Genomic DNA, 23,876 nt, shown 5'->3' with positions numbered 1-23,876 from the left:
TACATAAATAATATTTCAAAAATCTCTTTATTTTGTATTAAAATTAAAAATACGAGGTTGAATTTTTAATCTACATTAACTAGAAAAAATGAATTAATATTTACAGAATATTACTAGCATAAGAAACTTTTTAATTAAAAATGATTTTTAACAGAATAAATTATTTCTAGAATATAGTAAATTTTTTGAATATCACATAGATCAAAACATTTAAAAAAAAAATGGGGAGGGTGGAAGTTTTTAATTATACGCTGTTATTCAGAAAAATCTAAACAACCAATTATCAATAAAGGAGAAATTTTATTTTAAAACAATTATTTAATATCTTTATTTTTCTTATGATGTCAGCTTTAACAAATCTTTAATAACTCTCTTCATGTTTGCAATAGAGAACCACTCGTACATACAAAATGTAGAAGGGAAAAATCTGCACCTAAGTATTTAAAAGCACTTAAAAGAATATATGAAAATACAATTTCAACCTAGAAGCAGTGTGTAAGGTAATGAAAGAATTATGGGCATACAATGACTATCTTTTAAGTTTTTAATAGCTGATGTTATATTCTATTAAATTTTTAGTAATTTTAAATATTACTTTAATGCACTATTTAAAAAAAAATGAGAAAATAAATTCCTCGTGTAAAGAAATACATTTTTTTTCTGCTTTACATAAATGCAAACATTATGTATTAGTTCCATTTTTAAGGAAACAAAAATTAACTTATTCACATACCTTGAAACGATTACAATTTTAGGCATATGTACAATGGCTTCTCCCAAAAGGATAACAAAGAAAAAAAAAAATCATTTAGATATTTTGAAATTATGGTTTTAGACATACATGCACAATGATTTTCCTTCAAAAAATTATTATATAACTACAATGATAAATAAATTCATATAAAAAAACAGACAGAACTTATTCATTCACATCTACACAAAACTTCAACATACAAGATATTAAAAGCTAAAAAAAATATTGAATAAAGCTTCACATAATCTTGAATTGGACCTTATTTTCTTAAGACAAAAATTCTCCACAAGCACTCAAAAGTCAATACTATTTGCAAATGAAATAATCCAGTCTTTCACAAAATTTCAGATATCAAAATTGAAAAGTTTGTATAAATGCAGACAAAAGAAGTCAGGCATTGAATGTTGAAAAATGCTGATGATATTTCCCATCAGCAAGAATTGGCAGAGAATGATTTTGCAAAAGTAGAACATATTATAAGTAGTTCCTCAAGGAGGTTATGGTTCTACTGACATAAGCAATTGTATACAGTAAAACTTGACTGGAAAAATGTCAAGTGTACGTTATAAATATGATAACTGAGTGGGCTGCATGAAGAAGTCCACAACTCACTAGATAGTTGTCATAAAAAAAGTAACAATGATTGCTTTATTTATTTATTGTCAGCACAGGTGGTGAGACCTCGCTGACATTATTTGTCAGTGCCACTTCGCCTTCTGAGCAAAAATGTCAGCTCGCAAGTTTTGAGCAAAACAAATGCCCAAAATCTGAAAAATAAAAAACATGTTAACATCAAATCTGACACATTTTTCTGAAACAAATTATAAAAAGGGCTTATTTTAAATCCTATGCATATATTTTCAATAAATTTCTATAGAATTTCTATAGCTTTAGTGTCAGATTAATAAAATGACAAAATCTTATTATTGAGAATTACAAAATTCAGGAAGAGAAATATTAATGAAAGTTGGTAAGTTTGAAATAAAAACTACATAATAAATTGTAGTGACAGCATACAAAAGATGCCAGTAAAAGCTTATTAAAAATTTGTAAAATATTTTCATGTAATTTTAGATTTTTAAATTAATTTTCTTATTTACTTTGTATTCCAAACAATTAGTAACAAATTACTTTCAATAACATGGGGAATTCCAACTATTTTGTTTAACATTATGCTAAAATTACGAAGGAAAAAAAAAGCACCAGACTTTAGATAATTTTGTGATAAAATATTGGCATGTAACATTTATTAATAAAAATTACTTCCTTTGATAATCCTAACAATTAGCTTTTTTGTTTTACAAATTTATATATAAACAAGGCTGTTAATTAAAGTTCTTCTATTGAAAACCAAGTATAACAGTAATCATGTATCAACAAAATATATCACTTAGTAGATAACATAATATAATAAAGAGGAAAAAAATGTATTCAGCAAATTAAAACAATATCAAATTTGACAATGAGACATATTACTGTGAAAACTTATGTAGTAAATGATATTAATAAAACACTAAGTATATGCATATTTTTTTTTACACAATGCAAAAGATGTTATAAAACCTACAAATAAACTAGAAGAATTTCCCTTCAATATAGTCGAAAATCACATGGACTTTGAGACTCAGTTAAATTATTTTCAATTTAATCCAAAACACTGATCAGCTACAGTACAAACATTTTTGGCAATTAAGATGTTACAAACTAGTCCAGTTTATTACAAAAGGAATCTGAAAAATGGTGTTTAAATTTACAAAAACAAGAGCACAGTTTATTTATTCCAATAGAAAACTCATTTCTGGAGAGAAGTAACAGAAGAATTTATCTTTCAAGCCAGGCTCATTATCTGTAGCAAGTACTCAGCAAAGGGATACAGCCGCTGCATTACAACCAAGCCTATTTACATATCTATAATAGATTTTTACTATTACACATTTTTTTTATGGCTACATCTGAAACTGACTGATTTGTTGATATCTGTATTAAGCCTTTCACAAAGTTTTATGATAAATGATGATCAATAGGCAGTTCTGCAAAAGGAGAGTTAATTTATATTCTAATAATTATTTTAAATATAGTTGTTTAAGTAGTCCTAATTCCCTAAAAAAATGCTTCATGACAGAAATGAGATTGATGGTATAATGAAACTTAGTAAATATAACGTTTGCAATAAATTGAATAAAATTTCAAGAATGAGGGGAAAAAATCCCAATATTCATAAGCTTATTTAAAGAAATCTAATAATCATGTATTTTCAGTGTATTAAAACTTTAGCCATAAAACTCATAATTCTGCCTTTTTGTAAATACATATTTAAATAATTTAATTAAATTTTTTAGAAAAGTATTCAAAACAAAAACTCAAACATAATATGTACCTTACACCATCCGACATTCAATTTGATTCTGTATACATATTATAATTGCAATATTTACGCTTTTTGAGAGTATCAAAAACATAAGAATTTCACAATAATATAGAAAGGAGATATTAGTGTCATTATTAATTCTAAATTTTGCGATTAGAAACTTAATATTTATTCCGGAAAAATAAGCAAATTTTTAATTATTTTTCATATAAAATCATCCATTTAAAGATAAAAAAAAGGAAAGAAAAAAAAATCATGTTACTATTTCAGAGATAAGATAATATACTGGGCAAAAAAAAAAAAAAAAAAATCCATCTCAAAATACTTTGTAACTTTAAGATATTTTTTTAGATATTGTTTTTTTCACAGCAAAGCAAAAATTGTAATATTTTTTCTGGATTAGAGAACTAAATTTATATAAATTACAACAGTTTTTATTTCATTTTTTTATTGTCTTCACATTAACTATGCACCTATCTTATTAATATATTAGGGAAGTATATACAGCTGTTGGAAAATAAATATTTAGACCGATCAGAAAAAAAGCTACTTTTCATTTCCTCATCACAACTTAAATTCCAAATTCTTTGTAAATGTTCATTAAAAGTCTTACTGCAGGAAAAAGTTTTTTTTTAATCAGCAAACTTGCTAATCACAAGTCGTTTTATATATTAACGACTATTTATTCCATTAAAAGTACCTACCTGAGCAAATGCAACAGCCAAAACAAATCCAGCTAAAGGCAAAAGATTCTTTTCTGCCCATTCTTCACCAGAACGCACACAACCTTTCTCAAAAATGACACGAGATCTGTCACGTTCCTGAAGATAATTTAATGTCACTTTTTGTTTTATTAGCTTTACTTACCACTGACCATCGTTTTTTGTATGAAGAAATAATTAGTATGTTGAAAATCTTAACAATTTTTTTATATTTTAGGTAGGATGAGTAAAAAGTAGAGGCAACATATTGGTCTCTTACAGCAGAAAATTGGATGAATACTTATAATTGGTGATACTAATTTCATTTCACTTCATAACAATAGTTTAAAGTGCAAAAGGAATATATCCTAACAAAACTGCTAGATTAGGTTATTTGATATTCAAGGAATAATAATGTATTTACATATTATAAAAATATTCCATTCCCCATAACAATATGGTGTCAAGGATTTTTTGGTTACTTATGATGGAAGATATTGTAAAATATATTAATACTCATCCAATATGCATTCACTAATTCTTCACCAAAATGATAGATTCCATCAGAGAACCATCATGGTGAAATGAGGTAACTAAGCTACAGATAAGTTACTATGAGATACCAGTAGAAATGAATGTAGGGGAAAATATTTAATAAATTATAATTATCGGACAGAAAAAAATTAAATTGAATTCATCAAAAGAATATAAGTGGTTACACTTATAATCATAAAGCCCTTTTAGAACCCTAAATATGTTGCCACAACTTTTCATCCAGTCTACATACAAACAAAAACACAATTTTAATATTTGCAGTATTAAATCAAACCATATTCCCTGTCTTGCAGAACAGAAGATACCATCAGTTTTTAAGTGCCCATAACTTTTAAAAAAAAAGCCTATTAAATGTTAGTGCAGAAAAAAATTGTGTTAAGAGGCGCTACCTGTAGCACAGCCACCCCAACCGACACTCCCGCCACCGGCACCAGATTAGCCTCTATCCACTCTTCACCAGCTCTCAAGCAGCCCTTCTCGTAGATCACCGTAGACTTATCACCTGTCTGGTAGTTCATTTAAAAGGTACATTAAAAAAATATTATTCAGTATTATAGCAGTTAAGAGATATCATTTGAAGATACTTCAAGAATATTCCTTAAAATATGTTTATTCTACATATAACAAACACAAAAAAAAGCTCTTTAAAACAGTCATGTTAAACTTAAAGGACCACAAAGGAATCTGTGTTAACCAACCAATTGATTAGCTGTGAATTTTAACCAAATTTCACAGTTAATCAATTTGGCACTACAGATACACAAAGATTTATTAAACATAAGATCCACTTGCATAATGAATCTTTGTTGAGCTTAAAACTTTTAAACTTCTGATCACAAAATCAGGACTATATACACTGGTCAATCAAGATAGTAGTTCAGTAGAAATTTTGAATTTTAAGTTTCAACTCAAAAATTTTTTTCAATCACACAAAATCATGAATGATTAAAATTTTAAATAATTGGAGATTGAATTCTTTTATGATCTGTTAAATAAACAAAATTTATGTCTTATTATAAATAAAAGAAAATAAAAACTAAGCAAATATGGTGTGAAAGTACCATACTACTAATTACAAATAAAAATACTTTAAAATACTCAAAATACTTCTGGAAATATAAAAATAATTGTTTATATTTGTGAGAGAAAAATTCTGCAAAATACAGAAGTACTCAAAGCAGTTTATCTGAAGAAAGGTCACTCTTATGACTGAAGGAAAGGGAGGGGAGAATCGAGGATTCTTTAAGAGAAAGAAAATTCAAGACAAAAGACTTTTTAAAAAAATTCAAAGACATTGAAAAAGCATGCTTTAGAAAAATTTAGCATTTGTATTTGTGTAATCCAAATAGTTCCACAATTATCAATCAAATAACTATTACTTTCTATTTCTAGATGCTTAAGTGGAGAGATTTAAGGACATTTATTTTGGTTATCTTACAGTTAACAAGACAAAATTCATGGTTTTGAGATTGTAAAGTAGCTGCTCATCACAGCACAGCAATTACTACATGCTATTTTAAAACAAATTACAACCAGGTACTTGGTACCACATTAAAATGCTCATTAACAATAAGTTAATCCAACAAAAGTCTCTAAGTCTTTTCACTAATACTTGGCACAATGAAGGGGAAAATGCAAAAAAGCATACAAATAAACAATTTTCACATTTCAATAAATTAACTGGAAATAGAGTGCCTTTAAAATATTATATAATTTATACTTTGAATTGCTCTGTTATAGCCTCAATATTTAAAACAATATGATTCTACTATGCACAGAAAATATTCCTTTTTTTTTTTTTTTTTTGCCTAGTTTGTTTGAAGACTTCTGGTACAAGTTTCCTTATTCTTTTAATCATTTTAGTTAGCAAGCTACCAACAATTGACAAAAACAGAAAAAAATGGCTTTTGCCTCATTTTGGCAAGAATGAGTTTGTTGACCCTTTTCCCCAGAACTAAACAAAAGTTAACTCTTGACAAATGCATAAATGACAGGAGACTCACTAAAATTTATAATAATACATACAATTATTCACATTTCAAATCTTAGCTGCCCCCCCCCCACTCCAAATTCCAGTAGGTATACCTTTTTGCATTCTATTCCCAAAAATTCTCATACTAATTTTTCTGATAATGGCATACAAATTTTTACTTGAAAATCAGTAATTGAAGGAGAAGTATTAAATGAAATTAATTAAGCATTTTGTTAGCTCACAGAAGAATGTTGATAGCTTTTCTATCTGGGAACATTTGAATCGCCTAGCAAAAATTATACAAATAATAACTCTTCATGTATTTCAAAAACACCATTCCAATTTCACACCTGACATTAAGAAAATAAGTATCTTCAGCTGCAACCTGTTGAAAATTCCTTAACAGCTGTGATCAAAATCCAGAATACTCCCCCCTCCCCAAACAAAAGAGGAAAATGATAGACGATTGACAAAAGTTCCCATAGTAACTCGCTACCAAAAGACAATGAATATAAATTGTTTATTTTTCAAGAAACTTTTATGGATGCAATTTAAAAAAGAAAATACTTTTCCAAGGCTCTGAGCACTACGAAATAAAATTCAAGCATTGTCTAATATGATGGAAAAGCAAATTCAAAAGCATTTCGAGCAAATTAGTTTTGAGAGTGATTCACCCTTATAAATAATTATCTATAAAATAAGAAAGCTGCTAAAACTTCTAACTGTAGGACAGAAAATATTTCTTTTAAAACTGGTACTTTCCTTTAAACTACACTTTCTAAAATTTATGACAGCCTACATAAAATTCAACTATTTTATTTATTAGTCCAAGTTTAACATTTTTATATGCCTGATATCTTGGATAAATTCTCAACACTGTAAATGTATTTACTCAGATTTTGTAAATATGCACTTTCATTTAACTGATTTTATTTATTTTAGAAACAAACATTCAAACAAAATTTTAAAATAGTTATTATTGATTCAAAACTTGTTCTTAAATAATTCTAAAAACATCCTTTTCTAACATTTAGCAGAGCAAATTTAAAATAAATCTTTTATAATAAAAAATACATATAAATCATGTTAATGATAATTTTTTTTCTCAGATTTTAAAAAGGAACTATAATTTATCAGTGAAGTAAAGAGTGGTCCGATTCCAGTCAGGTAATTTGGTATTTCAAATGATATCTCCTTAAAATTATATGTGAATATGAGTTAAATAGTAAGATTTCATACAAATTTTTTAAACCATTAATTTGTTTTATTAAACAGAACAAACAGAATAAATTCTTAAATATCAAAATAAAAAAATAAATATGCAGAAATAATATAATTGAAAATAAATAAAATGGGACAAGAAAAATAGTAAAAAATAGCTGCAGAAAATATTAGAATTCAATATTGCAATTTAATAGCAAAAAACAGCAATTATAAAAGCTTATTTTTTTAAAGATATATGCAGAATATTAATTCTTAATAATGTTACCAATTAATTACATATACTATCTAGACAAAATTTTCAAAATTTCTGAATTAAAAACGTTACAGCTGAAAAAATGTTACATTTTTATTCTATTTATGCATATTAATTTTTATGAATTTAAAGAAAGAATTTAACACAGCTATATACATTTTCTTGATAAAATAAGCATTTAATTGATAAGTTAGATTTCTACTTAAATGCAAAATTATTTAACAAAAGTAAGATGCTACATGAAACACAGTTCAGTGTCAATTAAGCAGTTTTTAAAATATTTTACAAAGAAATAGATAAAAATCTTTCAACTTCAAATTCTAGGAAAAATTTTTACGGCTGAGTATGAAAATAAATTCAATTTTCGGAACTACTTTTTTTATCAATAGTCCTTTTAAGTAAAATAAGAATTTGTTGTCTTTCAGTTTGTATTATCTTCTCTTTCAATAGATGTCAAGAAAAGTCAAAAGCATATATCATACTCTTAAACTTAAAAATCCACTCATGATGTAATTTCTATTTTTTAATGGAAAAAAAAAATCTTAATTTTTGAACAGAAGTCAGCATCAATATGATTATAGATATCAATATTCAATTTTACTTACATAATCCTGCTTCCTCACATCATAACCACATTGCTTATTCTTTATAACTTCCTGAAATATAAGAAAAGTATTTACAAAATTAATATAACAATTCTGAAAATATTTATGCATTCCTTCTTAGAACCATATTTAATTTACTTGCCCTACTGTACATTTGCAAACATACAACAGAATGCAGTTATTATGAGCTCTATTGCATATTTAACTCTCAACTTGCATTGCGTAATGATGATTACAAAATTCTGAATAGTTTGAAATTTTTCAGTTTAATGAATATTTCAATTTCAGAATGTATCAAATAATAATTTCAATCTATATACAAATATCTTTTTTTAAAAAAATAAGACAAATATTTATGATTTCAAGTAAATTCAATATACATTACAAAAAAAAAAAAAAAAAAAAAAAACCCTGCAAATAACATACTAATTTTCACATTCAAAAATTCGAGCAAAGCTAGGTGCATTTTATTATATTTATATATATGATTCTGCTCTTCATAACAAAAAGTTATTAGAGTGCTATTTGGATTCTCCTAAATTTACAAAGAGTTGTATTTTAAAGATTTTGTTGTAACTACTAATAATTAGCATAAGATCTATTTAAAGCAAAGTCAAATGTTTTAATGAAATTTATGTTTTAATTTTTAATGAAATTAATGTTTTAATTTAATTAAAAATGTATTTGTAAAAAATTTAATTTTACTATTTTAGTGCAAAAGAAAAATACATTCATTGTTGGGAAATTTATAACAAATACACCAAAAAGTGGTCTATATGGCTTAAAAATAACTATCTCAATACAAATATCAAAAAAATTAAAAAAAAAAAAAAACTTCTTCATTCTTAAAACTATTTGATTATCAAACATACTAGTGAAAGTTATAGCTTCCAATAGAAAAGAGAATAAATCCTTCTCTTAAAAGCAAACATCTTATTTAAAGTCAATATTTATATTTCAAATATCTATACTACTATTATAAACGTGAAAGTTTGGATGGATAGATGAATGGATGGATGTTTGTTAGTCAATCACGTCAGAATGGCTGAACGGAATTAGATGAAATTTAGCACAGAGGTAGATTATAGTCTGGAATAGGACATAGGCTACTATTTTTTCTGGTTAATTTTTTAATAATTAAAAATGAACTTTCTCGACAAAAATCTGAGGCCAAACCCCGCCAAAAATGAATAAGGCTTCAGTTTTTTCCCCACTCTAATCAGGCTAGGCTTACCGTGTTTTCGACCGAATATTTCAAACGATTCTATTTATTTTCTTAGTGTTTGATGCATTTAAAATTAAATATTGTTAATTAATCGATCTTTCGGATTCATTCTGAAGTACTTTTAAATTAAAATAAAACATGAATTAAGGAAAATGAAAATTTCTAATTTGTATCACGTTACCCCAATTGGCGTAGAAAATTCATGCATGTACAGTGTGTTCTGATTGTTGACAATTGTGTTTTCATTTTAAATGGAAGTTTAAAAATTATGTGTATTATACTGCTGTAGCTATCTCAATCTCGATTGATAAATAAAATACTTGATTTTAAAGAAACATGGACTTGATTTGCTGATTTGTTTATTTCAGGTATACTATGTAAGTAAATTGTTTTTAGCATAAGATTAGTTGAATGCTTTTGTAATTAAATTGCATTTATAGCTATACTACTATTATAAATGTGAAAGTTTGGATGGGTGGATGATTGTTAGTTAATCACACCAGAGCGATTGAACAAAATTGGATGAAATTTAGCTGAGAGATAGATTATAGTCTGTAATAGGACATAGGCTAATATTTATTCTGTTTAATTGAGTGGTTAATTGCTTATTAATTAAAAACTAACTTTCCTGCCAAAAATCTCCAAATGAGTAAAGTTTCAGGGGTTTTCCCCCCACACCAATGAGATTAGGCTTAACATGATTTTGACTATTATTCCAAACATTTCCGTTTATTTTCTTAGTGTTCGATACATTTAAAATTAAACATTGTTAATTAATCGATCTTTCGGATTCATTCTGAAGTACTGTTGAATTAAAATAAAACAGAATAAAAGAAATTAAAAATTTATAATCTATATTGTGTTACCCCAACTGGCGTTGAAAATTCACGCATGCGCAGGAGTAACAAAAGATAAAGCCATTCATGCTATAAATTCCAATCTATTTCCACGCGTAGGAAGTCGCGGATAAAAGCTAGTCATTTATAAGAAAATGAAATGATTTTTTTCTTTATAATTTGTTAATATAGAAAATGCCATCTTCTAAGCAATATATACAAACTAATTTCATTACTACTGCTGGGCACTAGCTCTTAAATTATTTTATCAATTTTATATGTGTAATCTATAAAGGGTCACATAATTTAATTCTAAAATTTTAAAATATACTGAAATTGGTTTCGAAATTTAAAGATAAACTGCCATGCCATGGAAATGGATGTCATATTAAAATGCACAGAAAAAGTCCTTTTGCATTTTCTCAAGGCAAAATTAGTATGGATGAATACCATGTAAACTGAGGATGAAGTGTAATTGAAAAACTCAATTTGTCAGACTCATCAACAATTTTAGTCGAGGATAATAATTTATAAGCACATACTTACATTCGGTTGAGGCTTACAACACGAAAATGGCACTCCACAAGCTTCTCTGCTACCAACATCAACACTTGAGCAGTTGAAATACACATTCATATCCCAGTCCTTTGGACCTTCAATACCACAGCATTCCAGCTAAAGCAGTATAAATTTAATTAGGTGCATATATAAATAATTTCATATTTTATTATAAGAACAGAAACTTAAACAAGTATTTAGTGTTATGTTAACTACAAAATGATTTTTGATAATATTAACAAGAAACAAAAATAAGTATTTAATGTTATGATTGTATGCAAGTATGAATGCAATTAATATATTCAGAAATGATTTAAAATGATAATAGAATAAATTACATAATACTGAAGAATTCAGAAATTCAATTTATTGTTTTAATATAATTATTTTTAATGCACATCATTTAACATTCCCAGTCATTAATCTGGCATTCTTGAATCAATAAATTCATATTAAAAGTGACCAAAAGGGAATTACAGGTAAGAACCAAAAAAATGATTAAATGTGAAAAGTAGACTGGGACAGTTATATATTGCAGATCAGAGCTAATAATAAAGGATATATTGAGGTAAGATACATTGTTATCAAAGGGAAAATACTCAATAAATTATATTATTTAAGTAAACTCGAAAAAAAAAAAAAAAAAGGTTAAACAGACATTTAAGGTTTTAAAGAGCTATCTCAATCAATAATGTTTCAAGAATAAAATGAAAAAAGGTAGAATGCAATTGATCATAAATTACATAATAAGCAGTTCCATTCAAAGAGAAAATCACATGATAGGTGAAAATGATGGAATAGTTGAATGACGTTGAAGAACCAAATTTTAATCAAGATCTTTATTTTCTTATATTATATATATATAAAGAAAAGCAAGTGTTCTTATTATACTGCAGTGTCCAGAAAAATCTAACAAATTATAACATGAAATTAATACCTGGAGAGTCAAAGGCAATTCAAAGCATCTCTAAACATAAATTTAAAAAATTTAAATATTTCACATTATTTATGGCGATTTTTTCATATATATTTACCTGCTGCATCATTTCTAGTAACTTAGGGGTGAAAAATCAGCATCACTGAAGAGAACAAATGATTATTCTAAAGAAATCTATTATGTATTGACTGAATGTTGAGAAATTTTCAATAAATAGGCACTTTTTACAAAAAAGATTTTAATAATTAGAATTAAAATTCCTGCTTTCCACAGTTGAATTTTACTTTCTTTCTTAATTTCTTCAAATCACCATTTAAAAATCTCCAATTTAAAATAAGAGTGATTAAAATACCTTTATTCATTGAATTTAAAATAATTGTTTCCTGAAGAGTTTAAATTTATCCTCTCTAAATCTACAGCAGAAAAATTTAATGGGAGAAATTTAACTTCTTCGCTCATACGGTGTGAAAAGTTAAATTAGGAGATAAGAATCATTATGCATCTCAAGACAACTTATGACAACTATTTTCATATAATTCAAATTCTAATGGCATTGTTTGCAGAAAACTTGCTAATTTCATTCTCTTTTTCTTTCTTGAACTATCCCTTAATTTTCAATTTCTTATTTCAATTTTTATAACCAGCAGTTCACCGAGAAATGCCAATATCAAAAAGAAAAAAAATATATAAAATCTCTCTCTCTCTTTTGTTATTATAGTTTTATGTTACTTGATGTTACTGACATAGATAACACTTTAAGCATTGTGCTAGTGGAAAACTAAACTCAAGCTATTATAAGGAAAATTAAATAAAACAACTAAACAAAATTAAAATTTAAAAAAAAAAAGAGAATTCATATTCTTGAGGCTTAGGTATACCAATGTAGTGCGTAGTAATTACTTATGTACATTTTTAGAGCATTTTGAAAGATAAGAACATGTATAGTTTATTAGTTAAATTTTGATAGTAGCAATTTCTTTTTTAACTTTTGTCAACTAATGACAAAATGCTTCAATACAATAAAAATGGTCATTAACAAAAAGAAAAAAAGTTCAAACTGAAGAGACAATTTTATCTCATACAAATAATATGAATTATTTTTATATAATGATTAATTTGATAAGTACTCTCTAGTGATATTTTAAATAAAAATTACAAACTCATAAATGGCTGCCAACAATGTTTCAGACAATCATTACATTTAAACATTGGCTTCCTTGAATTCATAGTTTGATTGCATCTCTAGACTCTCACTGAGGTGTAATCCGAATGTGTACTTCTTGACAAATGTGGTTTATGGTCTTACTTAATGGGGGGAGGGAAGTAAATAGCGGTAAACAAAAGATGGGGGAATTCTGGATTACCTTTTGAAAATTTTGCATACATTAAGAAATAAATATAAATTTTCTATAAATTTATCATACAAAATTTTGTAAATTCTTTTTACTTTAACAGTAGATAGCTGAGTACTATATTTAAAAACAATTTTTACTAAAAAGGCAACAAGTCAAGATTTATTGATAAGGTTTCCATGCATTTGATAAGATTTCCCTGTTAAAATCAACCATAAAAAAATAACAAAAAATTCAATAATCAAATTTGCAACAGTGCCAACTTCTCTCTACATACAGTATGAAGGCAAACTTGGTGATTTTTTGTTACCTGATCATTTATTGTTTTAGAATAAAGGAGTACTGAATGTTATTTTTGTTGTCCTGTATGATAAGTAATAGTTTTTAATTTTATATCTCTCAAATATATTTTCCCCATATTAAGAATGGATGTGATTAATAATGCATTTGATTGAATGTATATTAGTTTTATCTTATACTAAACAAAACAGTTACAATTTTTTGAAACTTCTGTTACAAGTATGGTTTATTTATGTTTGCTCACCGATACAAATAATTATCATTATCTATGTAGATAAGGATCAAGACATCAATGAGAACAATTTGAGACACCCTTTGCAGGCAATTTCAAGAAAATCAAATTTTTAAGATTTGGCTGTGCTTATACTCCAGCAAATCTATATAAAAAGTTCTGAAAACTATCATGAATTAAATATTCGATATGATATCGAATAATTCAGAATATCAATGTGATGGATATAAATCTAGCCATTTATATAATTTTATTAACATTGTGGCATTTTTCAAGTGTTATAATGCATATCTATGAAACACTGCATGAAGCAAGGCAATATAGATCATATCACAACATTTAGCATCTGTGCCAAATTATTGTGTACATAAATTTTTGAAACAAACTTTGTATACATAAATTTATTGTGAAACAAATCTAGTTCAAATTTATAAACAATTCTTGATAAACAATTTGACTATGCACCAACCAAACTGAACAATATCGTAGAATACTCATGCAAAAAAAAAAAAAAAATTGTCAAACTTCATTTTCCTGGAAATAGTTACAAAGTGAACATAATAAATTTACTAGTTGAAATCCTAGTCATGGCATACATAAATGATGACATTGTTACCAATTTCATCTATTTTTAAATCAAACCAGCAAAAGAACATAGATGAAAACTCATTAGGAGTTTTTGTCTCAAATCCAATAAGCAATTTTCAGATTCATATTATTATTCACAAATCTTAGCAACATTACTGCTCCTTCTTGTCTTCATTGTTGCAATAAGAATGCAATAAAAAAACCTGTCACTTGCAAAATTCTGAAATTCTATTTAAACTCTTTAGATGCTTCATATTGCAAGAAAACAGCTCAGATATCCTCATGTCATTTGACATACAAACATTTCCTGCAATTAAGCTGTTAACAAAATTTATCACCTACAAATAAAAGTAATAATAAGTTCCTATATACAGATTAGAAAGCAATACATATTATTCATAAATATTAATATGTTTTTGTTGACCAAAAAATTCAATTAAGAAAGTTATTTGATCATAAAATCCATCAACTAATTTAATTGTAAAATACTTATGTTCATTACCCATTGCTCTTGGATCCAATCTATCAGATTTTGTCGATCAGGATCTTCTCTATAATGAACAATAAAAGCCTGGAAGCCATTTGTAGCTTGATTTTTAATCTGCAAATGAATTTTTTTTTTAAGTGGCAAAATTACACAAAATACTTTGTGCAGATTTCTGGAAATGTTGAGAAGAGATTCATATGAATTTTCTAAACAGAAAAATTAATTTTTCACAACTGATGAGAATATATATTTATCATTTTATTCTGAAATACCACCTTATTTATGAATCAATTTAAAACTGGATTTTTCACAATTTTAAAATGCAATAGAAAATATACATTATACTGCAAAAAGTATTCTTTTAGCTGTAAAATGATGAATTTTATTTTTAGAGATACAGACTAATGAAGAAAGAAAGTTTGTATTAAAGAGATACTGGAAGTGTGAGAACGTAATAAAAGTGTAAAGATAATTTTGTAGAACATTTCAAACTAGTCTACCTAAAAGATTTACTATATTACAAGTTCAACACAAATGGTGTTATTCAGAATGTCCCTAAAGACTAATACTGAGTGATGCAGACATGGAAGAAAAAGTACAGGGAGAATATATTATATACAGCTAATAAAACTGCTTTAACAGCTCATGAAGTAAAGATTTCAAATCAGTTTTCCCTGAATTTTGAAATTTTAAGTGGAAAGTTAATATACATTTACAAAGCATTAATATACATTTCAAATGAAGAGAAATTTTGTGAGGGATATTTGGTAAAATACGAGAGATATCAGGAATTCCAATTAATTTCAAGAATGAGGCTTACATTATTGAATATTTCTGTGTACGTATATATGAAGCTAACTTAAGAATAAAGTTTATGATGCAAGTCCCAAAATTATTGATGAATTGAAAAAAAAATAAATTATAATATATATTAAAACTATGAAACATTTTTACTATGTGCAAAGCTCAATTTCAAGTTGCAAGTTAATGACATTAAAATAATCAATAATTAAATGAACATAAAAAAAGCTTCCTATTACAATTTGCTATAAAACTGAAAGCAAATAGCATGATATTCAATGAAACCTTATAAACAAATGTAACAGCACTTTTCTGCAACACATTGCACATAGTTCTATAAATTTAATTATATATAAAAATTTTCTAAAATATTTTGAATTTGATCATCTCCTAATGAAAACTTTCTCATATATATGATAATATAACTTACTCATTGTAATGTACAGTTATGTTAATTTACTACAAATACTACATAAATCCACACCAATAAAATTACACTAAAATTTTATTTATGGCAATATCAGATAATGCTTAAATTGCACATACTGGCAGCTTTAATTTCTTTTCCCTTATCTATTTAACCAGTGTGTTATGTCCTTTAACAATTAAATAAGTTTCCTTCTTTTACAGCAGAAATTTGCTTATAAAAGTTTTTAGAGGTTAAAAATACTACTTTTATCTATGTTGAATTCAAAATTCCTTACCCAGTCTTTAAAGATGAAGCCAAGTGTCCCAGCTGTCATTTCCAACAGTAATAAAATAGCTAAGAAGATTGCATACTGCAAAATAAAAGCATTATTTATTTATATAAGATTAAAAATTATTCATGAAAAGTTAAATGCTAATGCTCTCCCCACCCCTCTCAAAAAATTATAATTGCTCCAAATGAAACAATTAGAATTACTATTACCAACCCTTTTAAAAGAATACCTATTCATTCAACATTTTTTTTAATCTCAGAATTAAAAGCTGTTAAAGCTAAGGAATTAAAGTGGACTATAAAAGCTATTCAAAAAATTATGCAATCTTTTTAAAAAAATATACAACATTGGAGGGGGGGGGGAAGAATTGCAGGTGTACTAAATTGGTATCCTATTGGTGAATTTTAATGATATAAAGTTAATTTCTTTGCAATTATATTTTTTGGGTTACTTTTCCATTAGCTGGATGCAAGTGAAAAATCGTCAAATAATGTAGAATTCCGACAAATTTCTTACTCCAAATTCGCGTTTGGTTCACAATTGGTGACATTTGCGCCCAGCCAATGGAAAAGTACCTTTTTTGGAAGTTAATGCAGAAAAATACCAAAATTTTGCTTAATTTCCAATTCAAATTTTATTTAAAACTTCAAAAGATCTTGAAAGCGCACATCTCCCTTTTAAATATCTTTGCGCTAAATTTGATTGCTCTAAATGAACTTAACCAGACATGACAAAATATTTCATCATATCAGGAAATCTCAAACATAACTTTTCTCATCAAGGATTTTTTTTTTTTTTAAAGAATATCAAAATTGCATTATATTTTACATCATTATTATCCATTAAAATTTAATGTAGCTATATGAAATGCTTCAAATCTGCATAGTTTAATTTCAAATGCCATTATAATATTTTATATAAAATACACTTTGGACAGTCTGTCATATACATTTGCATATTTCACAATTTAGTAATATCATAATTTGCTTGTTATGTATTTGAGTAATTATTATTTTTTTTTTTACTTCATACTAGGATTACAATTATCTTGAGGATGAAAGTATTTATGAAAAATAGTTTTAAAAGTGTTGAGAAATATGGAGATGTATTGCAATCTTAATTTACTAGTTCCTTAACATTGAGACCACTAAAATGAATTTTGATGATTGTATATCACGGATTTCTTCGAGAGCAAATGTTACTTAGAGGTAAAAATTATGCTATTCAAAAGGTATGAGGTAAGAATCAAGATTCTGAAGTCCCTAATTTAGTACTTCATGCTTCATTGTTTCAAGAAATATACTAATAAAATAAGTGAAATAATTATTTCAAACTGCATTATTAACTCTTTATAATTAGAAAACCTGACATACATTTTCTATACCTGTCATTTTGATCAGATAAATAATCAAGTGAAAAGTATTTTTCTTTTATTATTTTATATGAAAATAATTTTTAACTTCAGAAAAAGTTTGCTCTCTAAAGTTTATTCTCTAGATAACAGTCTAACAATCTACCATGTAAAGTGCCAGCAGATACACATATTCTTTTATTATTATCAGAAATGGGTAAGCTTTACAAATAAATAAATAAATAAAATTCAGATTTGTCCTTCAATTCTCTGAAAAGAATAGTTATTTTTCATACAAACAGTAAACTTCATTACAACTAAAACAGATTGTTACAGAATTTTGATGGAAAGATTGATTACGAAACTATGAATATTCATGATATTTGCCATCAAATTACTAATTTTTTATATTTTTAAGACTGTCAGGTGTTTTATGCAATTTAAAATTTATCATTACATTTTATGTATGACTAAATATAATTCCATAGTTTTTTTAAGTTTTTCAGATAAACAATAGATTTAAATTTTTAGATAAACAAATTGAATCACTTATCTTTAGAGTGCATTATTAAATGAAAACTGAATTCTTCTATGATTAATTAATGATCAATGTTAAAAAATTAAAATGATTAATATTAAAAAATTTATTATGAACAAACCATTTTAATTTCTTTAATGCCTTAACAGCTTTTCTTCCATGAATGGAAAGAAATAATATATAGTAACAGTTGAAAGTTTTCAAACGAAACAAACTATTTTTTTAAAAAAAAAAAGGTTTTAAGGTTAACGAGCAAAACCAGTCTGTTATTTTCCTTTTCATGTTCTATTAAAACTAAATCTCTCAAATCTTTTTTTCTACATTTGTTTAGAAAAAACTTAGATTTTTTTAAATGTTTCTACGCAAAAGTGAAACCAGTAGTCAGCCACAATTCATCAGTTGAGTAAAAACTACTTGGTTTAACTTTTACACAAAAATTTATTTTAATTTACATTTAAATTTCATCTACTATTTTAATGTATATAGAAAGGTATTTAAACAGAATAATTATTAAATAACACTGATTTTCTACTCACAGAAGCTAATAAGCAAGTATTTTCTCTCAAGGCTCCAACACAACCTGTAAATCCAATAGTAAAAGTAATCACACCTGCAACAATGAATACAAATGCTGGATCTAGAGTGATGTTTGTTAGTCTGCTGAGGTTGTTAAAAATATCTTTCTCAGTCCAGGCCCAGATTCCAACAATGAAAATGCAAAGACCTAATAGCTGCAATTATTAAAAATAACCACTAAGTAAATTGTCACATACAGATTTTCACATTAGTCCAAAACACTATTAATATTAACCCTTATCGTGGCAAGATTGCTTTTTTGAAGAAAAGCAAAAAAAAAAAAAAAAAAAAAAAAAAAAAACGTATATAGGTAGCTAAACATTTTGTATAGTATACCTCATTTTGTATAGTATACTATACATACAACTTTACAAAAATTATTTTATAATGGTAGTATATTTTTATAAAGTTGTATGTATGGTATACTATACAAAATGAATATAAGGGTTAAATTATTTAATAGGAAGGACGTTAATATTTTATTGTTAAATCACTAAAATGCTAACAAAACTTTCTAGAAATTTATAATGAATTATTCACACAGATATAATAATCATTTTTTCCCCCAATATGCTTATTTTTAAAGTTAAATAACAGCACTTCAACGTTCACTCTAAGAATGATAGTAATTTGGGATCTTAGATCCAGCTTATTTAACAACTGCATTAGCAATTTCTGTAGTTTCATTTCTCAAATGATCAGATTCCCCTTTTCCCAGTTGCATAAAAGTTTTGCAATATTTTCCACGCTGCTGAAATTTTTTTTAATTTGGCCTCGCTAGCGAGAAAATATATAATTCGATTTCTGTTCTGCGAAAGCATATTTCTAAAATGAAATTTTCATTAAACTAAATAATATTTACTAAAATATAATAATAATTAATGTTTACAAACATATATTTGAACTGAAAATTCTAATATTTTCCTTAAGCATAATTTTTAAAACAAATTTAATATTATTTATATTTAGATATATAATATATGATCATTAATCTACTTGCATGGTTCTTTGGAAATAAATTCTTTCATAGAAAAAACACCGCTTTGAAAAGAATGATATCATTCAAATCCTTTTTATTTTTTAAGCATAATTAAATTTGGTGTATTCCTTAATCTTTAATGTAGTAATGGGTAAGCCTTGAATAAAAACAATTATATTATAATTTATGCTATAAAAATATAACAATCTTGAAATATGAAGAAAAATTTTTAATGGAAGGCAAGTTATTTTTACTATACGTCTCAAATACTTTTTTAAGTGATGAATAATGATAACTGATTTTTATAATTTAAAACCTTAATAGTTTTTTTAAGGCAAAATATAAAAAAGAAAAAAAAAATGCAAATAAAATTCAAAAAATACATTCTAGACAAACGAAAATTTCTATATTGTTTTATTTCTAAGATTTCTGATTGCTTAATGTAATGCAAAAAAATAATACAGATGTCGGCAGTTTTAATATTTTACAAAATTTCAAGTAATTAATAAAACTCATTAATATAAATTAATCACTGATTAACTCTTTTAAACATATTAAATCACTTAAAGATATTACATTTTCAAAGGGATTGCATTCTCACATACTAATTATTGTCACAATACCTGCATATATTATTTGTAAAATATGATTTGATGAAGCAGTCATATAGTTTTAATACTTTTTATTCTTCATCATTTTAAAGAAATGACATAATTTTATACATTATGATTCTTTGTCTAAACTACGGCGAGAATACTAAGTAGCATACCGAATAGGAAGGCAGAAAACAGGCAAGAGAGATCACAAGAAAGTTTTTGGATCTTATATAATTTCAAAGAATTTATCAATCCAGCATTTTGATTCTGTGAGAAAATGAATCCCTGCAGAACTTAGAATAACACTGAATTCAATGGTAAGAAAATTATTTATAGGACAAAGCTAATTTGAAATTACACACACATGTATATGTGTAGGTGCAAAATTATTATGGATAATAAACATTTTTAATAATAAAACAAAAAAATTGAACTAAATTAGATAACATTATGAAAATTTGTGCAAACGTTTAAAGATAATGCAGTTTTCAAATAAAAAAATAAAATGTATCCTAATGAATTCAAGAAAATTACTGATTTTACCATTTAAAAACACAAATTTGATGCAACATAATTTTTAACAGTACTTTAATTGGAATTTGACATTAATAGGAAGACTCATCAGGATGTACTACTATAAGTGTCGTTATTGATTACATCTATAAAATATGTTGCTCAAAATAAAAAATATCGAGGAATGAAAACCACGAAACTCAACCAAATGTATAAGATCGGAAAAACACAAAATTTTGCTACCACTCTTGCTTATCAGGAATGAAAACAAATCTTAAAATTTCCAAAACAATAATAAATGCATATCCAAATGGTTTTCTGGTGGAACGGATGTTACTTTTTTATTTATAAATCCGTTCATTTTTAAACAGCTTTCACATAGTTTTTACATGAATTAAGCAGCAAAAATGTAAGTTAACTCATACACAAATAGTAATTACAAGATATCAGTAACATCAATAGAAGTTGCAAAAGCTTTGTGTTAAAGAGAATTGCACTAGAAACAAAGATACCAATAATTTATCATATTCACAGCTATTAGTTCCGCACAAAGGAGGATGTAAACAATAGGGCGAAACCACAATATTTCATCCGTTAATAGCAACTTACCCAAAATATTACATTGAATCCAAATATTAAATACTTTAGGCAACAACTAATTTCGCTTTTATCTCGTCTATGTTTTCTTCCAGACATTCTTCCATCGCTTATACTTCTAAGCTGTTGCAATTCTCGTGAATTTGACATTTGGTCATCAACCCAATAGTACATGAAAATTCACTACACTAAACTAAGTCAAGACGAAAAGTCGCTTGAAACAGAAATTGATGCCATTCTGTGATAAGAAAATAACCGTTTTCATTTCCTGTAAATAGGATTTTGAAAAAAAAAAAAATGGAATAAAATATTTCTACAATTGCAGTTTCTTTTTAACATATAAAATTTAATTTTATGGAAGGTAATTTAATACGAGGTACTGGAGACAATTTAAAGGGCAATTGTAGTTTCAATTATATTTACGAATCAATTGAAGCGAAAAATGTGTACGGCTATTTCAGCTAAAAGAAAAAAAGCCGTGAAACTGATCCGCAGAAAATAAAGTGGGCACATTATTGTTGTTCAATTATAGAAAATATATATTTATAAAACACGATTCTTTAATTTTTTTTTTCAATTTATTATGATTTTGCCTTTGTTTTCTACTGATTTGCTTGTTGCAATGTCTGAAACATTCTCATTGCTATTTTCATTCTTTTTTTTTTTTTTTTTTTTTCCCTTTCTCTTTCCCAGACTCCTGTGAATAAATGGGCCCCTCCCTTTTTTTTAAAAAACTCCAATCGAATTAACATCTTTTGGAGTGAAACATTTCTTGTTATGACTCAAAGTAGTCTTCTGTAAAAGTATAATGGGAGACCAATTAAAACATTGAGAAAGATCAATATTTTTATCCAATATATTTCTGAAGAAGAAAAAATGAAAATTAGAACCAAGCATAAGCAAATTGTTATGGATATAGAAACCTATAAAAGCCCTGTTATCTTTAAAAAAAATCCCGCTTTACTATCTATAATTTTCTTTAGAGATATGATAATTACTTTGCAACCAGAAACTCATAATCATAACAAACTATTCTTCAACATTAATAATCTTCTCAATCTAGAACAGTTCGAAAAAAGCGTAGGATCCAGGAAACTCAGGAGTAAATTAGAACATTGTTATAGACATTGATACTAAGGCTTCAGTAACAGAGACAGCGTAAGAGCTGCAAAAAGCGCAAATTCCAATTCTTAGAGTTGTCAGGTTCTCAAAAATGAAAGCTTAAAAAGCAGCCCATTGGTCAAGAAAATAGGTGCCACATATCGTGGAAAGATCAGATTTTTTAGATGCATTCTAAAAATACTAAGAACATTCCTAAATTTTTCATAAATGCTTCGATTATAGTCCTTTCCAAAATAACAACTCCAAAAATCAGATGTTTCAAATACGGCTAAGATGAAGTAGATCATAATTGCACAATTATTAGTAAAGATTGCATGAAGTGTCATAGCTCGGACTGCTCCGTCTATGAATACATGCTCTGCCCATCATTTAGGAAAGAAAAGGAAGAATTAACAAAGATAACATAATCGAAAATAAAAAAAAAGTCAGAAAAATTGTTGAAAAGTATCACTTGCATCCGAAATTGTAAAAAAAAGCTTCTAATCAAAAGGATCCCAAATAATTACGAATATCACAGAACTTGTTGCGAATGGCATCCGGAATGACACCCAAAACCTGCTGCGAATGGCATTGCGAAACCAATCAGATCTTATCTCAGCCGTTCTGTATTCTGTTTTCACTTTTCATTTATGTACTTCTTCTTGATGTAACGTTGTGTTGTGTTTGCGTTATGATTAATTGTTATATATCCCTCTGGGTGGTTTCATTTTACGTGTGAAACTTCCGAAAGGCGAGAGATGTCAGACTAGTAATGTGTCGTAAAAGCGCATCGGTTTTCCAAACGAGATGCACTGAAAGCGTTAGCCGAATTTTTGCTTTCCCCCAAACGTCATGTGGGGGTCAAGAGTCCCTAAGGGTAGGAACAAGTTACCGCTCATTGAAATCAAATTTTATTGTTTTCGTTCATTTTGTACGGTTACAAAAGTCAGAGGGTTTCTAAGAATAGTAAATGGGAAAACTGTTCTGTTTCTTTTTAACCCTGATCGCTGTTTTAACACTTTGCGAATCGTTGCACAGCAGAATCATTGAACAGAAATGGCATCATCTTCTATTATAATAAAACATACAATTTTTGAGTGCAAATCAGCAAATTGGTTGGGCAGCTGAAAAAAAAAATGTTATTTTAGAGCTACATAATTGGCTACTTAGGTATTA

The 23,876-nt window shown here is 26.7% G+C and overlaps 1 protein-coding gene across 3 annotated transcripts; it reads right to left on the bottom strand.

The window, feature by feature from the left end:
* Positions 1-216: 216 nt before the first annotated feature.
* Positions 217-21,826, bottom strand: LOC129972616 (tetraspanin-5-like). 3 transcript variants are annotated; one of them, XM_056086816.1, is made up of 9 exons: positions 21,612-21,826; positions 18,875-19,069; positions 16,453-16,527; positions 14,963-15,061; positions 11,040-11,168; positions 8,433-8,483; positions 4,768-4,884; positions 3,827-3,943; positions 217-1,521 (listed from the first exon to the last, which is right to left on the bottom strand). In XM_056086816.1, the coding sequence occupies exons 1-9, from the start codon at positions 21,771-21,773 to the stop codon at positions 1,453-1,455; spliced, it is 1,014 nt and encodes a 337-aa protein (XP_055942791.1). In that variant the 5' UTR covers positions 21,774-21,826; the 3' UTR covers positions 217-1,452. The 3 variants fall into 3 exon arrangements, with proteins under 3 accessions (XP_055942791.1, XP_055942789.1, XP_055942790.1); XM_056086814.1 differs by lacking the exon at positions 3,827-3,943; XM_056086815.1 differs by lacking the exon at positions 4,768-4,884.
* Between the last annotated feature and the right edge of the window lie 2,050 nt (positions 21,827-23,876).

Source organism: Argiope bruennichi, chromosome 6 (assembly GCF_947563725.1).
Source record: "Argiope bruennichi chromosome 6, qqArgBrue1.1, whole genome shotgun sequence".
In the NCBI taxonomy this organism is placed as follows: Eukaryota; Metazoa; Arthropoda; class Arachnida; order Araneae; family Araneidae; genus Argiope; species Argiope bruennichi.
The sequence above is the reverse complement of the archived record's forward strand: the minus strand, read 5'-3'. Positions and strand labels throughout refer to the sequence as shown.